Genomic DNA, 19,755 nt, shown 5'->3' with positions numbered 1-19,755 from the left:
CCAGCCTCTGCACCACCACCCTTTACACCTTTATCTCATTTTCGTAAACCGCAGGAGACAACATTTAGTTCCTTCATCGGAAATACCCAACCCCGCTTGACATTATGGGTGCAATTGGCACCAAACAAACACAATGTTGCATTGTAACACCTTGCCTTGTTAGTATTTTCACGGCATCCAGAATGTTCTAGAAATCGTTATGGACACCGAAAATTAAATTAGGAAAAAGAGTATTTGACCTCATCCATATGAGCAATTTCATTTCATGAATTGTGGCATCGCAGCTTCTTTTTTGAGAATTGGCTGCGCTGACACGGCTCGGACAAGCGAATAACTATGCTAATGTGAATGGGGTCTCTGTGTGTAGATTTGAGGAGTAATGACCTGTGTGGGGCTCAAGCTAGAGTGTGAAATGAAGCGGTTCAAAGATGTTGACCCTGTTACACACAAGAGATTTTAAATCTCCATTGCCCCCGGCGCTCTGTTATACTAATGACAAAATTACTGCAGCTAATGTGAAAGAACCATTGTTTTGAAACTCTTAACAGTGACACTAGCCATCTTATCTAAATGAATGAATAATACTATATAAACCACATATGTTCTGTCCTGGTTGGAATCTTAAAGGGCAACTTTTCACAAGAATGTGTCCCCAGAATGTGTCTGTGAAGTCTCAGCTCAAAATACCCCACAGATCATTTATTATCGCTTGTCAAATTTGCTCCTATATGGGTGTGAGAAAAAACGCGCCGTTTTTGTGTGTGTCCCTTTAAATTCAAATGAGCTGCTGCTCCCGGCCCCCTTTCCAGAAGAGGGCGGAGCTTTAACAGTTCGTGCTTTGGTTGCTCAACAACAACAAAGCTGGAGAATCTCACGCAGCCAAAATGACGATTGTAAAGCCTTACATTGTTCAAACCGGAGTCGGACACTGAAGGAGAGACTCAGGAAGAAGTTACAATTTTTAGAATGAAACTGGATGTTTCTGAATGGTTAGTGGATAAATTTATGTAGTTGCTGTGGAGTTGATTCAACTCATCGACTAGCATGTGCCATCATGTTAATCTTTTGTGCAAATCCAGTGTTGAATTGACCCTCGTTTGTGAAGCAGTCCGGCGTAAAATGACGGCATGATAACAACACTCGACTACAACAACTTCTCTAAAGCAGCCCAACATGGCCTCACCCCGTTTGTTGCATGTTATCAGGGGCGGGGTTTATGTAAATTTTGGGGTTTGTGATTTGTTGTAGTCCCTAAGTGATTTCTGTAAAAGAAAACATCTCCCTTTGCATTGAACTTTGAGCGTCGTAACACTGCAGATGTTGTTTATGCTCAAACAGCAACATTACACACTAACTAAAGTTAAAAAAGTGAAATCATAATCAAGGACCCCTTTAAAGGTTTAGTTCACGCTAAAAATTAAAATTCTGTCTGTGCTCCAAATCTGTATATTCTGTGGAACACAAAAGAAGATATTTTGAAGGACTGCTTTTGTCCATAGAATAAAAGACCAGGAACAACATTGGACCTGAAATGAAAGAATATGACAGAATTTTCATTTTAGGGTGAACAATCCCTTTAATTTTGTAGAAGCTGTGAAATCACAATCTGTCATTTTGTAAATAAAAATAGTGTTTACATTTTTTTATTCAAAAAAGAAGGCATTAAATACAAATTATATTTGAACAAAAACATTTCCTTTCTCGAAGAAAGTGATAGCTGTATAATTTCTAGTTAGTACCATAAAAAGCTTTTTAAAGAATCAAAATTATTTTGAATGAAAAAAAAAACAAACAAAAGGCAAATACCCGTGAACGGAGGGATCTTTAAAAGTGACTTGCGGGTGAATGACCCTGGCATTGCACAGAATGAGGGTGGCAAGCTTTCTTGAAGATCAACTATAGCTTGAACATTGACCTTGATGTTCTTTGAAACACAAGCTTGGCCTCAGCTTTTTACTTAGCGTTCACTTTACTTTAGCTTAGTTTAGCTTAGGTTAGCTAAAGTTAAGCTTAGATTTAGCTTAATTCATACCATAGAAGGCCTACACATAACCTGAAGATTTAAACTAAAGAGTTTTACAGAAGGACAGCATCTTTGCTTAGCTAACAAAAGACACCTAGTACTCCGAACTGTAGATAAACAACAAACCTAATAAAAGACTTTAGTGATTATATTCCCAAAAATATGCTGAGTTCTATGTTTTCACTACTGTGCAATCAACGGGTCACTGAATTGTTCTCAAAGACATAGTTTGGATCAGCTTATATTTCTTTCTTGGATAAATAATCTTTTTAGCATAAAGTTCACATGCCTTTTTAGACATTTAGCTGGCCTGAAACAAAATATATATTCATATAAAAAAATTACAAGACACAATTACAAGTTAAGGAAGGGCTAATAGCTTAGCATACTCGTATGCTCTTTCCCCGTAATCAAGTCAGATGAGGTGTAGCACCAAACATTTTTGTTTGTCTTTTGTTTAGCTGTTTGGGAGGGGTGGGGTGAGCTTTCTTCCGACGCTATGCTAATAAGCTAACGTGTGGGCTACCTCTCTGGCACCCTCCACCTTTCAAGTCTTTTCTCAGGAGGTCAGTTTTGAGACAACAACACAAGGCTGCCATGTTAGCCTGTAGCTTCCCTACTGGGGTTGAATATCAATATTTAGAGAGACAGAGAGCGAAACAACCCGCACCATTAAGCAACACATTTCCGCACGGGTTTCGTTAAGGCATTGATTTCAAAAACTGCCATAGCTACACCGATTTCGGTAATTCAGGGAACTGTAGCGTTACGGTTACATTCAAACCCATAAAAAAAGACGTTGCGCAAGATACATGCTTTTAGCGAATGCCTATAAATGTGAAGGACAATGATAGTCAGCATTTGGAGCAACAATCTTATTTTCAAAGTGCTTCATGATGTTTTGAAAGTGAGATAATGCCCGTGTGGATATATATTAGGGGCATTTAAATGCTGTCCTGACGACACAAGCTAACAGCTCTGTGTCCCATGTAAGATAATATATACTTTTCAAAAGGGCATTCATCTAAGTATGTCCTGGTATAGAATCGTTTACAATTGGTCGAATCATATAATCAAACACTAACAGGCTGGAGTATGTGTTCAGGAGGGGCCAAAGTGCATGAAGTGCTTGTGCTTCAGATGGAGTCTATGGCTAGAGCCGCCTAGTGCCACTGAGCGTGCCCAGTTTAAACGACCCTACACCAGGAGGGCAGAAACAGGAAGTGGGACTAAGAGAGAGTCGCTTATAGTCATGGCAGAGATCAATACACGCTACAGCGGAAGAGAGAGACTACCAATGCACACGGAACAAGTACACAACGTCCCTCACATACACAAGAGTACATATGCTCAGACTTAGCGTGTGCTACTGAAATTTGCTCGTACTTTTGATTATGTTCACACTTCCCTCTCGGGATACAGTCCAAAACAGAAGACGTGTCACTCTCTCTGTCTCCTCCTCTCGTTCTCCCCACTCTCCTGAAGTGTAAAGTGAGTTGCTGGTCACGTGAGTCCATGCCTCAGCATACAAGTGGGAGGTCAGCTTTGGGACAGCACTTTTGAATCTGTATTCATGTAGTTCTTAAGGGGAGATATCCCTCTTTGTCTCCCTGTTTCCACCGCTCTGCCTCTCTCTCTCTCCCCTTCACTTTGTCTCCATGTTATAGCAGTGGACTTTCTCCTTTTCTTCATAGCCGGGTATAGACTGTCCATACTTGTCCACACACCAGCAGTGACCTCTTTTGCGCCCTTTGGATGGACGGCACTGCGGAGAGAGTGGGAGAGACAGGAAGAGAAATGCATAACCATATGATATTTGGACGGGTATATGCAAAACAGACAACATGCTCCAAATGGAAGAGACAGTGGCATAAACACACATTTCTCATCGCATCGCACTTAGGTGAGAGAGAGTAACACGAATACTAGAGCCAGAGAGAGAAAGAGGGAGAGAGATTGTGGTAGAAGAATGCTAGAGGGGATTCAAGGGGAAATATATAAGGAGTAGATAGAGATTTTTTTTAAATATTTAATTCTCTAATTTGTAATTTACTGTAATAATCAGGTGCACTGATTATTATTTGTTGCCATTTATCCAGCACCAATGAATCCCATTAAATTTATATTGCAGTGTGCGAATTATGTAAAGGGTTAGTTCACCCAAAAATAAAATTAATCACCCTCATGTCGTTCCAAACCTGCAAGTCTTTTGTTCATCTTTGGAACACAAATTAAGATCTTTTTGATGAAATCCGAGAGGTATACGACTCGTCCATTGACAGCTACGAAACTGATACTTCAAAAAGAGCCCGTAAAACTAATCCATATGAACTGAGCGGTTTAGTCCAAAGTTTCTGAAGAAACACAATCGCTTTATATGATGAACAGATTGAATTTAGGTTTTTATTCCCATATAAACATTCATCAACTCAGACATCAGTTGTGGTAAATGGAAGCTCAAGCACGTTTGCTTGATGTGCGAAAACCAATAGAGACAGAGCGCATTTAGGCCACGTCCACACCGGGGGGGAAAACAATCCAACCGTCTCCATTGACTTTGTATTGCATGAGGCTGCCTCCTTGTCATTTCTGACTTATAACAAAAAACAAAACAATGCCTTAAAGCTACTGTGTGACAAGGAGTACAGAAAACAAGCTAAAAAATCCAGAACTACGTTTTTATAAGCTACCGAACCGTAAAAGCCAGCCTTTAAGGAGACAAAAGTGGATACAGGCAATAAGACGTGAAGCATCAGCAGGAAGAATGGGTAAATTTTGGGATCCTGACAGCCTACGTGTGCAGTAAAATATTTTGTCACTGTTAATTCAAATATTCAAATGTCAGTTTTATATATTATATTTCCTGTCACTGATTACATTACCCTCCAGTGGGCGTAGTTCTCATAGTAATATGACGTCGCGCTCTGTCTTTTTTTGGGTCGACAGCTTATAAAAACTTATAAAAGCTTGTTTTCTGTACACCTTGTCACATAGCAGCTTTTAGAAATTGTTCTGTTTTTTGTTACAAGTCAGAAATGACAAGGAGGCAGCCTCACACAATACAAAGTCAATGGAGACGGTTGGATTGTTTTCCCCCCGGTGGGCGTGGTTTTCAGATTATGACGCGTGTCGCTCTGTCTCTATGAGGTTCATTGTCGTGTTACGCATCATGTTTGAGCTTCAGCAAGAACCAATGAGGTTTGTTCGTCAAGCAGGTTCGTTTGAGCTTCTGTTTATGTTTGCAGGTCAATGTTTATATGTAAATAAAGACCTAAATTAAATCTGTTCATCATTTAAAGCGATCGAGTCTCTTCAGAAAATTTGGACTAAACCGCTCAATTTATATGGATTAGTTTTAAGATCGCTTTTAGAACTTTTTGAAGCGTCAAAGTAGTCACGTAGCTTTTCTGGACAGAAAGCTCTCAGATTTCATCAAAAATTTATTTTATTTGTGCTCCGAAGATGAACAAAAGCCTTACGGGTTTGAAGCGACATGAGGGTGAGAAATTAATGACAGAATTTTCGTTTCATCTAAATGTAATTAAAATATTATAAAATATTTAACTAAATGTAACTTCATTATAAAATGAATAGGGTATAACCACTAAAAGTTTTACCATTACAATAACTAAAAATGCTTATTGCATTGAAAATCAAAACATGCTTATCCTATGAGTGAGTATAGTTATGTCTCTGTCTGTTTCTCTCTTGCTGTCTTTCTCTCCTTTGGCAGTGAGTTGGAGACATGTGCAAGTCAAACATCACATCTAAGTTGGAAGAATGCACGCCTGCCATTCACAGTGAGTGTGTGTTTATGTGTTTATGAGAAATAGAAAAATCAATGCATAAAAAAAATGTCTTCTGTGGTTCAGGGGTATTTAAATGGACACAGTGAGGTGTATACACACATACAGTAATGAAAAATGATCTGCAGTATGTACTGAACTTCCCTTGTTTGCATTTGCTGATTATTTACATGCAAGTTTTGACAACTTGTGAATATCGAAATTCATAAACATACACATAAACACACGACCCAGTTTTGCTTTTATGAGAGGCTTAAATGCCTCTGTCAGCCTGCTGCTGATGGAATTGTGATTTTATGTTCATAAAAACAGTTGAAAGTGAGAAGGTAAATTTGACCAAGCTAAAATATTTGCCAAGGACCGTTAAAGAGCTGCTAGGACTATTTTAGGAAACTGGCATCGACTCAAAGTCATCTGGAGCTTATTATACTACACAGGCAAAACAAATACACACACACACACACACAAACAAACAAACACGCGCATACACACACACACACGCACATCCTCGGGTGGTACATTCATTAGTAAAAATCTATTCTTTCGGACATGAAGGAAAAAGAAAGAAAGAAAGAAAGAAAGAACTATGGAAAGACAGATAAAAAGACATTGTGCAAGAAAGGAGTGGATGAGTCAGAGAGAGAGAGAGAGAGAGAGAGAGAGAGAGAGTGAAAGAGAGATCAAAAGCGGTTTTATTGAAAGAGTACCAAATTAAAATACCTCAAGCAGAACAAGAGCAGTCTGGGAATGAAACCTGGCCTCTACAAGGGGCTTTTTCAAATGTTACATTCATCCTTTCAATTTCAATTGTTTCTGCACCCACTCCATGGTTTTGCAATAACAAATATTTGTATATTCCTAAATAAGTAACATATCACTTTCAAAAGACTTTTTAATTGTTTGGTTATGAGTTTATGTCTGCGTCTGAGCAAAAGAGGAAGAATGAGTGTACAGGAAACCAGTGCTTAATGTGTAAATTATAAAGTCCCGGAACAAGGACCGGTGATGGATCTGTCAGGTTTGATGGCCTGTGCTCACGGAATACAAATTAAAAACGCTCACTTATAAATGTATTTTAGGTATAAAAGTACATTTCCTAATAACTAATGTATTACGTTTTTTTATATTGCACATTTTATTTAATTATTCATTAAACATATGGTCATTACATCAATTTTTTGCAGGGGCGTATGTGGTGGGGGGATTCACTAAAATAGGTGCTGGATCCAATTCCAGAGGAGGTGGATCCGGATCCTGCTTGTTCCGGCGCAAATTAAGCCCTGCAGGAAACTACTCGGTGCTGAGCTGCTATGTATTATGGGAATGTTCCATTCAGACTGTACAGGCACATGAGATGCTTTCTGTCTGATGTAAGGGGGACTAATAAAGACAAGGTATTTCATTGTACCGCAGTGTCCTAACCAGGCAATACAAGCGATATCTTCAATGTAAATCAAAGGTTTTGTTCAAACCAGAAGCAGTGATCAGCAAGACACTTATTTGCATACCCCACGCCGAGTGAAATCTCATTAGTCCTAAATCTCGCTCCACATAAACATAATTAATAACGAAATATATTCTGATTGGCTGTGATTGCGTCATGTCACATTTTCACTTTCAACGTGAACTTACTAATTATGGAAACTTAACGCCTAATAAAGGCACGAAGTAATACTCTAACCAGCATCTCATGAGACCCAGGAGTCATTACAATAGACCTCAAAACACACAGTGACTCTACTTATGATTGATTACTGTGTGTGTGTTTGTATCAGAGAAAGACAGAGATATATTTAGGGCGTGGAGCACACCCCTGTCAGCGTGGCGATTTCTGGAGGTTGCAACACAACGGACCTGTGTGAGTGTGTATGTGTAAGTGAGAGAGGGAGAAAGAGAGCATGTGTATGTGTGTTTGTCTGACTGCGTATGCATATATATATGTGCAAGTGTGAGTGTGTGTGTGTGTGTCACAAAGCAAGCCTCAGTCAGCGCTGGCCCATAATGATGCCCTTATGGGCAGCAGGAAGGCGGAAGGGCATTAAAAGCAGCCACAGGGTAAACACAGACTCATAAAACACACACACACACAAACACACACACACACATACACAATATGTGAATGCAACAACTGCATGTGAATAAGAACAGTGGTTGTTTTCTTTGCCAGACTACGAGCAGTGTGTGCATGTGTTTTTGTGTCTGTTAGGTAGTATGCTGTTTGGTATAGACGCTGCCCCTGCAGTACATGATCATTATATAGTCATTTTGGTGCAACTGCAAGCTTAGAGACTAGACAAGTAACAAGTATGAATATATATCGACATAGTCTCATGTCAGAATGAGAGGGAATTGATAGTCCGGGAAAGCCTATCTTGGAAAAGCCTACGTCTTTGCAAAATGTAAATATATGTGTTTGTATTTGGTGTATGGGTGACCGTATCTGTGTATTGGTTTTTTGAGAGAGAGCGTGTGCACTCTGGATCATTCCCAGCATGCCTGGCATTCTCTTCTAGTCTCTCACCCCGCATCACTGAGATCCTATTCAGCGTGAGAGCTTAAGTGGACTGCGTGGCCCTGGGAGAGCCAGGAGAGCCAGCAGATCAGGGGGCCGAGCAAAGCTTCAGTACAGTAACATGGGTGAGAGATGCGTCTGGATTGGGAATGGTGGAGGGGGGTGAGGTTGGCGGCACTGGGGCCGGCATGCCTGGCCTCCGCTAACACACTGAGCCAATTCATATAATCAAGGCTAAAATTAGCACGGATTGGACTCTGCCCTCCACGGGAACGGCCTTCAGACACACATACCCCCACATACACACACAAACGCTCCCATTACAGATCTTATTCCGGGGAGTGTAGGGACCCCTAGGCACCCAGGACATCTACAGTTCACTTGTGTGAGTATGTATGCACAGGGGTATGTGCATGTTTGCTTTTGATGCCGAAATAAAAATTAATGACTGAGATCTCAGGGTCGACCGAGACTCAGGCTTCAAGCAGTTTTAGTTGGAGTCAATAGGAGGGCAATCTGATCAGCTTGATCTCATGTGTGGACGCAGCCTGTCATGCAGATGTTCCTCTATTATTACCAGCCATCCAAGCGAAAGGGTTTGATCTTACCATGCATGCTTAATAAACTAGGATATATTTGTGCATGCTAGATACAGGAGAGGATGTGGCATGGTTTCGATTTATTATGTTGTTTGTGCTCAAGTATACGGTTTGTCTTTAGCTGGTTTGTTATGTCTCCTGCTGGCGCTGGAAAACCAACTGATAGACATCAATTATTTGTTTTGTTAACCTGTCAGCGATAGTCACATACAGCGTAGTCTCAGCCTTAGACGTCACGCCCACGGACCATTGGCTGAACGTCTGATGCATATGGCACACTTAACTGGAAACACGTCATCTGGTTGGTTGAATTCTACAGGATGCCCAGGAGTCGTGTGTGTCGCGTTCTTTGACGCTCCACCTGGAAACTAATGCCGTGATGCCAAACCCCCTCGTGAAAGAAGAATGCCGTCATGTTATAACTGTGAGAATGAGCGCTTACCAGGATCAACTAAATGCTGGATTTTCAAAAGTATGTGAAGTTCGCGGCTCCACATACGGCTCCAACGTTCTTGAATGAATAATTTATTCAATGCATGGCGGTCTGTTATTGTAGGGATATTGACTTTACATTTTCACACCCCTAAACATGACGCGGAACAAAACGAACTGTGATCAGTTGCGTTACATGTCAGTCAAATGTCTTCTTGGGCGGTCCTTGGCCAACGAAATCTGTGATAGAGTCCAGACCTTCTGCCGTCAGTCTGAAGATCTGGCTACGCGAGACTACGTACGGGGGGCAGGAATGTCACAAGCCAGATTTGCACTTACACAGCCTCCAAAACTTTATTTGTTACAGGTGCCACTATGAATCTCTCTTAGATACTCATGCAAACCATCTGCAAGACCGTTGTCTCTCACCTGGAGGGTTTGCTGAACATGTTTCTTGAGAAATACAACCTGAACCTGTTATCACTTTCTCTCCCTTCTGAGATTCCAACCCTAGAGCACAGCCATTTTCCCACCCCAAAAAACCAGGGTCCTTTCAATGGGTCACATGTTCAATTGAAGCATATGTGTAGCTGTATGTGTGCGTATCAGTGCAGAGGTAGACTCCATACCCTGCAGTTTCAGCATGAAGCAGCTCCTTAGCAACATGTGTTTTACACTGATTCTAAATCTCATCCTCTTTTCAAAACCTGTCCTTCTTTATCCATACCTTCACAGTGCCCACAGTGTTGTCACTAGACCGTCATGGTCACTGTGGTATCCGTCAGAGTGGTTTTCCATTTTGAAAAACCAACAAATAATCTGTTTGCCCCAATTTCACCCAAACTCATTAGGGCCATTCAAACAAGGCCCTTTGACTCATGCTCTTAATAGGGGAGTTGCGGGTGACTCACAAATTTCCAAGAATTTCATTTGCCCCCACCGACTACCTTCTCTTGTTCAGACTCACTGATGCACCCCGTCAATTGAGAAAACAACACACACTTTCAAGAACCAGCATGCACATACAAATAGGCCCCCACCCAAGTTCTCAGACTTTTCCAATACTGTTGTGACAGTTGCCATGACAGTTACTTATCGTCGCGTACATGGATGGTGGTAGAATAATAGTTTGAGAATCTGGGCTGATTACACAAAGGTTGCATGTTTGTTCCCAGGTAAGGATGGCCTAAAAATAAAATAGGATCCCTACTTCCCCTTTGAGCAAGGTACTTAGCTACATCTGGGATAGGCCCTGTAATTGGTGCAATGTCAGTGACTTTAAATAAAAAGCATCTGCAAAAGAGAAGTCAAGGCACTTGGGTAAAAGGTAATTACCTGTTTTTTCTTGTAGAAACCCTTTTGGTCACAGTTTGGAATGCGGAAGCCTCTTGCGTTCAGCACACTTGAGATCTTAAAAATCTTTATAATACTCTCCATCTCCCGACGACACGGACCCTGTACAAACACACACAGAGAACACATGATTACAGAAAATATCCTACTTACAAACACATCAGGAGACTGGAGATAAAAACAAGGAGAATGGAAATAGAATGTACTCTACTCCAACACATGCTTTGTCTTAGAAATGCATGCTGGTGGAAGTACAGCCAGTGCTTACATATTCAGATTCTCTCTTCAACTCCTGACTGAAGTTGTGATTATCTGTATGGACCCCGCTGGAAACTGGTACTTTATAGCTCTGGGTTTTCTTGGTTTGACCTTTTTGGAGCACCTCCAGTTTATTGGACTGTAGCATAGGATCTTTGGGCTCTAACGGCGTCCTTAGACCTCCCTGCGTGTCCCCGGAAACAACTGTTGTGAGCTGGATCGTCTCAGCCCCCCTGACGTCTGATGCCCCGGTACCATTGGAGATATGTTCCTCTCCTTCCTCCTCAGGGTTATCTGAATCAAAAGAGAAGTGTATTAATATGCATGTAAGATCTGACCATTATCAAAAGAAGCATTCATACAACTGTATCGTTTCACATGAAACGGAACAGCACAGGGGGGTCCAATTCCGCTACTGGTTTACTGCTCCAACCTGCCCCAACACACTTACCTGGAAGTTTCTAGTAATCTTGAAAATTAGCTGATTCAGAGGTGTTTTTAAATAGGATTAACTCTGCCCTCCAGAACAGGATTTGACACCCTTGGAATAGGGCTGGGACAATGAATCGATGCATCACTCGAATCTGAGATTTTCCAATTGCATCACGATTCTCTCTCGAATCGATTCTGAGCTTAGTTTTTAACAGCAGATGGTGCTTTTAACCGCACGCTCAAATGCTCATGAAGAAGAGCGCTCGTGCGTTTGGCTGAGTCTGAGAATATATTTGCACCTCAGGATGCTTTTATGATGCGAGATTAATGTAAACAGCCAATGTTTACTCGTGCGCTCGTGCGTTTGGCTGAGTCTGAGAATATATTTGCACCTCAGGATGCTTTTATGACGCGAGATTAATGTAAACAGCCAATGTTTACTCGTGCGCTCGTGCGTTTGGCTGAGTCTGAGAATATATTTGCACCTCAGGATGCTTTTATGACGTGAGATTAATGTAAACAGCCAATGCAAACACCCGTGTAATTCACTTCTAACGTTTTCAAACTTTATGAATGATTATTTTATAGAAGGTTCGAGTGGTGTGACTAAGGAATTGCAAGCAAGCAGAGTACGGCTGTTTCTAAAGCACACAGTGCCATCTGCTGTTAAAAACTAAACTCAGAATCAATTCAAGATAGAATCGCAATGCATTCGGGAAATCTCAGAATCAATCCAGAATCATTTCTCGATTTGCGATGCGTCGATTTATTGTCCCAGCCCTACCTTGGAATAGCATGAACCTAAACATCCATATAGAGTCGTTCAAACAAGATGTCAATTTGTAGGCCAGACCAGATGGCTAATTCGGAATTTCCTATAGGTTGGATTTTTAGCATAGCGGTTTTCGATTTAATGTGGCTAACACTACTTGACGAGACTTCTTGAGTCATACCTAAAACTAGAATTGTGAAGCTGTTGTGTTTTTTGCTACACATAGGCTACATCGGTTATCTGATTTGTCAAACCTGTGGCTCTTATTTAACATTTCTTTTTAAAAAAAAGCACAGAAGCTTCAAAATTCGGATTTGAGCTATGACTGTTTAATTTATGTTGTAGAACAAAATGTGAAAGTTTCTTCAAGTACGTTTACCACAGACCTTATTTCAGTCATAAATCGAAAAACCGCTATTCAAAAAATCCAGTGGAAATTCCAGAGGGAACCCATGGCTAGAAAACACTAATTCTCTTCCAGGTTTTAGGGCTACAGACCGAACAGCTCTATTCTAAGATTCTTCCTTTCAGAATAGACTTTCAACTTTTGCTTTTACAAGCAAACATGAGATATAAGATGACGCCTCACCAACTAAAAGTGTAAAAGCTCATATACACAGAGAACAGAGAGACACAGAGAGAAAAAAAAAGCAGCAGAAGAGAAAGAGATATAGAAAGGGGGGATGGGGAAGCAAAGGAGTGAGAGTATTTATAGTGCCCTAAGTTACAATCGTTATAGGCGGAGGACAGACCACCTGACCCGAAACCCAGAAACCAAATACGGCTACAGGACGTAACGATTGCCTGCCTTCACTAACATGGTCTGGTAGGATGGTCTAACCAACAAACATCACATGCTTTCCTCTCTGTGCCCAGCTGAAGCTTTACTGTGGGTACTCACAAAATCTATTCAATGCAAACGTGGTTTCATTGTGGTTTAAATGTCCTTTTCTCTAATCCCACACCATTCCTCAATATGTGAACCCTATACTTATCCTACTAAATAACGTTAGAGATGTATTATTAGTGCATTTGTATAAACATCCCAATTTCACTTAATTATTATTTACTCTTAACTACAAGATCCATTACAAGAAAAGTTCACTCAAGCTCTGTCATCATCTACTCATCCTCATGTCATTTAAAACAAGTGTGTTTTTTTTCCATGGAACACAAAAGGAATTACTGAGGATAATGTTCAGGCTGCTCTTTTCCATACAATGAAAGTGGATGGTGACCAGTGACTGTCAAACTAAAAATGTGATCACACTTTGTGTGATGTTTCAGCACATTTAGACTGCAAAGAAAAACTTCTTTGCTTGTGTACAGTCGAAAGCAAAGCGCACTTGACACCATATTTGAAGAAGCAGATAAAGGACAATTTCCATTGGTCCTTACATGTTCAGTATCATGAAGGTGCAAATGTGCGGAAACTAACAGGATTTGAAAGCTTTTAAAATCCTGCAAATAGCAAGTTAAAGGGATAGTTCACCCAAAAATGAACATTATCCCATGATTTTCTCATCTTCAAGCCATATTATAAAATATCATGGCTCTTCCAAGCTTTATAATGGTAGTGAATGGCACTCCTGATTTTGAAGTCCAAAAAACTGCATCCATCCATCATAAAAGATATCCACATGGCTCCAGTGGGTTAATAAAGGCCTTCTGAAGTGAAGTGATGGGTTTTTGTAAGAAAAATATCCATATTTAAATATTTATAAACTATAATAACCAGCTTCCAGCAGATGGCCTACGCAAATCGACCTATGCCAAAAGAGTAATCTCTGACCCAACGCATGATGTATTGACAAACGCAGAAGCACTTTTTGTGTAGGACGTCTGCCAGAAAGCTAGTTATTTTAGTTTATAAAGTTATAAATATGTATATTTTTCCTACAAAAATGCATTGCTACGCTTCAGAAGGCCTTTATTAACCCCCTGGAGCCGTATGGATTACATTTATGATGGATGGATGCACTTTTTTGGACTTCAAAATCGTGAGCGCCATTCACTCCCATTATAAGGCTTGGAAGAGCCAGGATATTTTTAGTATAACTCCAATTGTGTTCATCTGAAAGAAAATATACACCTAGAATGGCTTGAGGGTGAGTAAATCATGGGATAATTTTCATTTTTTGGTGAACTATCCCTTTAAATGTGGGATAGTTCACCAAACTGTTCCTCCCAGAAAACTTTTGTATGTCTTTTTATGTATGTCATATAGACTACTTTTATCGTGCCTTTTTAAAACATTTTGCACTTGTATGTCACTTTGATAAGATAACATCTGCCAATAGGTTAAATGTAGAAAGCTAGTCGCCCCACACTGATTTTGCAGGACAACTTCATCACTCTTTCATATGTGCCTTTGAGCAGCCATTTATAGTGGACAAAATGCGAGCACTTGAGACACGATGTCCCAAATTGCACTCTAATCTCTGTTTTCACTAACTGCATGGTCATTTCTCAAATGCGAGCAAAAGTAAAGGGTGACCAGTAAAGGGTCCAGCGAGGAGTGCGTTTGTCAGCTTCAACAAATGCTTGGCGAGAGTGCTGGGCGAAGATGAATTATGGCAATGTTTAAACATGCTGTCCTCTTGGGGTTTTACAGCTCTTGTCTGTTGAATAAATATTCAGTCTCTGGCCGTACAAAACAAAGCAGAGCTCTCGCAGGAACGAGAGACTAATAAACAGCTGGAGCAGAAGAGAAAGAGATATTTAGAAAGAAAGACAAAACGGGCCATTAAATATGGAAAGTGGGAGAGAGGGTGGTGGGACAGGACTGGCATCGGGTGCACTGCACAAGTCAGAAAGATCTGAATATCATGAAGAACTGTAGAGATAGTTCAGCAGAGAGGAAGAGTTAAGTGAAAACAGATTTTCTGTGTGTGTGTATGTGAGTAAGCGCGCACTTGTGGCACACCAAACACTCCTCTGTAGCCATGGAAGCTGCGCTCCAAACCAGAATTGAGCTATGCCTTCATTCACGATGACATAACAACAACAACATCAACAACAACAACAACAACAACAGCAACTTCTGCAGCATAACTCGAACAAGGTAAGTAATTGTAATGACCACATATAATGACAGCTAACAACATGTGCAACAAGTTGCAGCCTGCTTCCCTTGCATGACCCACCGTACCTCTCACATAAACAAATCCAGGACAGACGAAGAGAATGGAGGGCCATCTAATTCAGGAACTTGGGAAAACATCAATATTTAACCCCAATGTAAACTTTTAGAACTTTTTATGACTTTTCCCAGCACCTAGTGGCCCGTTTTGAGTCACTCGACCTTATGTATTTGTTCAATCCCAAATGAGCAAACAATTTATCATTCTGGAGAAATGGGCAGAAAGCGAATGAGAGGGTAAAAAAGATGGGCACACGGCAGGTAAATTTCACCGCCGAGGCTCAAGACGAAAACGAATCCGCCTCTTCTGAGAAATCCGTATGTTAAGTATATAACTGCACACGCACAAACAACGTCATAACTCATAACCTCATAATCTGTCATTCCTCTTGCTCCGCCACTGACTGTTCCCACCCAGAATCACGCTGGGCCACACTGCTACCAGACCAATCAAGCCCTGCAAAAATATCATAATTCATGTGTGGCAGAGCCATGGGGTGGAGCCACGCACACCATGGCAATGGAGCCCTGCTCTCTGGTTGGCCAAAGTGTGTAATTACCATAAAGTGTGGTATGATGGGAAAGGAGCACTGAAAAGCAGCATGGGCTCAAATGAAAGGGCAGCGGAGGGAGAAAACATGAGGTAAGGCACTACTGTAAAACAGTTGGCGCCCCCAAACTGCTTTTTAAAAGTGACTCTGGGTCCTAACAATAGCCTTTGTGTGTGTGACAATGTCATGGTTGATTGCTTCAACACACCACTGCGGCTCTGACAAATAACTAGAGAGGGTAAAAACAAATTCAGTCGGGTAGCTTGACGTCAGTTATGACCAAGAACGCCACTTATTTTGGTTGTCCCTCTCTCAAGGAATTCATTTGGATGAACTAGGCTAGGCGTAAGCTGAAAAATGCATTCTAAGAAATGCACAATAAAAGCTTCGACATCTCTCAAGCTAGTCATCTCGCTTACTAAGAAATGAATTTGCTAGAAATATGCCAATCATTTCACTTGAAGCTCTCAATGGAGAGCTCAGGAGTCCCTGAGCTAGTAAACAGCTAGAGAGCATCATTCACAAAACGGTGATCTCCGCTCTTCTGCAGGGACTATATATAAACCAATGTGGCATTCTTAACGATTGGGTTGGCGAAGCCAAATTTTAGTGCACACACAAAGATACACAGAGCTGTTTCTCTCTGCATCTCTGGCTCTCTCTCACACACACACACACATACACACCACACACATAAAACGGCATAGAGAAGCTGCTGTAGCGCTGAACCTCGAGAACAACGGCGGTAGTGTGGGGCCGGCTCACGGTGGCTGGACTTCACGACGACTGCCTGTTGCAGGAGGTCGCTGCGTCATGCCGGTGTTCTGAAACTCTGACCTACCTTCTCAGGATGACCTACCAGTAGTTAAAACTGTCATGCTTAAAATTACAATATCTCGTCAGGCAGAAAATAACCTGTTGGGATGTAGTACCGGTGTAATGTGTTAAAAACATCGCAGAAAATACATATCGGGATTGTCAACAAGGGTATAGCTTATCTTGTTTGTCTGGAGTAACCCACAACTAATAAACAATATTGTTTTCTGAGAGGAACCTTAGGTTTTTAGATAGAAGACTATGGAGATGCTAATGACTAAAGAACGGGCATATAGTGGAGTGCAGTGAAGCTGTGCTACATCTTATGGGCTGTCAAAGGAACAGTTCCCCATCCCCTACAGTGCAGAAGTCCCAACCTGTGAACATATTAACCATGTTACACACAGCAGAGTAAACTCACACTGAGCACAGAAGCCATTTGCCCCAAAAGTGCAGACAATGCTTGTTGGGATATATAAGACTCCACACATACACAGACTGTGAATTATGGGGGATTTGGGTGTCTTTCTGAAAAAAATAGTTTGCTAGTCTTACCTGGTCTCCCAGTCTGGCTAGGCATGGGTTTATCCAAAAAAAACCATACTGAACAAGCTCAGAAACTAGCTAAGACCACCATCTTAGGGGCCGTTCATACAGAAATGGATTTTTCTATTCCAATGCGCTACTTTTCCATTGTTTTTCTATGTAAACACGCACTAGACGGATGTGTATGACCGTTACGCTGGCGTCTTTTGCAGTGCCTCGCACATGAGCGCCGACCCTTGGGGTCTCAAGACGTGCTTTTGAGACGTGATGAAATAACGGAAATACGAGAAATAGGTAAACAGCAGAATAGATAAATGCTATTTTTGACATGGGAAAAAGAAAATAATCACACTGGCTGTGGCCTCCTCTGCCATGTTGCTGTCAAATAAAACAGTCACCATGCCAACTTGCTACTGTAAACAGAAGCTTGCAACGCTTGCTCCGCCTCCAAGTTGTTCTGATTGGTCCACTGTTTTGGAACTGACATTGATGAGCGGCTGGTTTAAAGGGATACTTCACCCAAAAATGAAAATTCTGTCATCATTTACTCGCCCTCACGTTGTTCCAAGCCTGTATGAGTTTCTTTCTTCTGTTGAGCACAAAAGAAGATATTTTAAAGAATGTTGGTAATCAAACATTTGACAGTAGCCATAGACTTCCATAGTAGGAAAAAAAAAAAAACAGTCAGTGGCTACTGTCAAATGTTTGGTTACCAACATTCTTTAAAATATCTTCTTTTTTGTTCAACAGAAGAAAGAAACTCGTGCAGGTTTGGAACAAATTGAGGGTGAAATTTTCATTTTTGGGTGAACTATCCCTTTAAGCTGGCTCCGCCAAAGTATATATACATATATATTTATGTATATTTCAAGTATAAATACATATATGTGTGTGTTTACTTATGTATAAACAACATTTCCGTAACCAAAAACCAAAAAAAGTTAGATTACAAGTGAGAATGCACTTAAATAGATGTTCGCTAAGAAATCGCCTTGGCCTGAAGAGGTAACCATAGCAACAGCAGGCTACTACTACTCGAGCGCTTATCGGACGCTACACCGACGAAACATGCGTGCTGTCATTATTTATCATCTCATTAAACGTATAAAATCGTAAGTATATCATAAAAAGTTTTGTTTAAAAAGTCTTTATTTTGCAAAATAATACTGACAGAAATTCCGACCCCCTGAAAATCGTTGAATAAATAGCACTCTGCGCATACATACACCACACATTGTCACACTGAGAGTGAGTACTGTACATTATTCACAGACAAACCGTGCGCTTACCGTGCCCATGCGCTGGACTGCCGCTTTGCTTTTTGTCCGGTGCCTTCGCACACACGCCCCGTCCCTCCAGCAGAGCCTGCAGAGGTTTGCTCTCCCCGGGGCGATGTTGACAGCTCAGCCCGGTACCGCAGCGCCCCGTGTACACTCCGCACGCCTGGCCCTCGGTCAGCGGGCAAGTCATGCAACACCCGCAGCCCGGCTCCTTTACCGGCTCGGCGCAGTCCCAAGGCAACGGTTTGCACAGCACCATCGCCCCGTCGTCACACGGCTCGCAGCGGACCACTGGGCTGACGCTTTCAGCCAGCCGGGCGAATGCTGCGAGCAGCGCGGTCAGGCAGAGCGCACACAGTCCCGTCATGGATCCGAAGGGCTGAACGCGCGCACGGGGGTAGATGTGTGGGAAAACGGTGCGTCAGATCACCTCACCTGGATATATTATTACACTAAAGATTGAGCTCTCAGCATATGCCTTAGGAAATTAGCGACGCTTTGGGTTAATGCTGCTGTCACGTCGGTTTGATTAGACTGTGAACTAAGCGGCTGGGTCTCTCCATCTGTAAGTGAGTTTAAGTGGAACTTCAGGTTTTATACAGGCAGGAAAAGCACGGGCACTAAGTCACTCCCCCTGGTATGAATTATGTAGTCACCGGTCTCGGTCTTAAGGGACCGCGCGCGCATCCTTAATGAAATCCTTCAACACAAGAGACATTGGTGAAACAGGCTACAGGGAATCTTGCGCGCGCGTTTAGACCCGTCATTGTTTTCATTCGCGATTCACAGGCATTTGGAAAGCTCAAAAAGAGCTTAAATATAAGACCCGTTTACGCCGCAAAGGTAATGTAACTAAATGATCACAGAAATCCAAAAGACAATTAACTTATTTAATCATTTTTACCAGCTACAAATGAAAACATTCTACTGCTTAAATGCCCCAATAATCATAATAATAATAATTAAAACAGTTAAGTAGGAAAGTATGAAGTGTGCGTTTTATTCCTGGCCAGTTGTAACTGGTGAAAATACAGTGTCTAAAATCGCTCAGCTGCTCAAGAAGACAACACATAAAGTAACAAAATTCAATATATTATGATGATATTAGAAGTGTGAATTCACTTTAAAAACGACATTAGAAACATCCATCCATTCTCCAAACCACTTGTCCTCTTTAGAGTCACAGCTAGGATATTCTTTACAGACAAAGAGAAATTTGTTAACAATAGAAAT

The 19,755-nt window shown here is 41.3% G+C and overlaps 1 protein-coding gene across 1 annotated transcript; it reads right to left on the bottom strand.

The window, feature by feature from the left end:
• Nucleotides 1-1,627: 1,627 nt before the first annotated feature.
• On the bottom strand, nt 1,628-19,107 carry igfbp3 (insulin-like growth factor binding protein 3). The gene is made up of 4 exons (XM_051874826.1): nt 18,532-19,107; nt 10,994-11,277; nt 10,708-10,827; nt 1,628-3,788 (listed from the first exon to the last, which is right to left on the bottom strand). The coding sequence occupies exons 1-4, from the start codon at nt 18,887-18,889 to the stop codon at nt 3,669-3,671; spliced, it is 882 nt and encodes a 293-aa protein (XP_051730786.1). The 5' UTR covers nt 18,890-19,107; the 3' UTR covers nt 1,628-3,668.
• Between the last annotated feature and the right edge of the window lie 648 nt (nt 19,108-19,755).

Source organism: Ctenopharyngodon idella, chromosome 20, assembly GCF_019924925.1.
Source record: "Ctenopharyngodon idella isolate HZGC_01 chromosome 20, HZGC01, whole genome shotgun sequence".
Lineage (NCBI taxonomy): Eukaryota > Metazoa > Chordata > Actinopteri > Cypriniformes > Xenocyprididae > Ctenopharyngodon > Ctenopharyngodon idella.
Note: the sequence above shows the minus strand (reverse complement) of the source record. Positions and strands in the feature narration are given on the sequence as shown.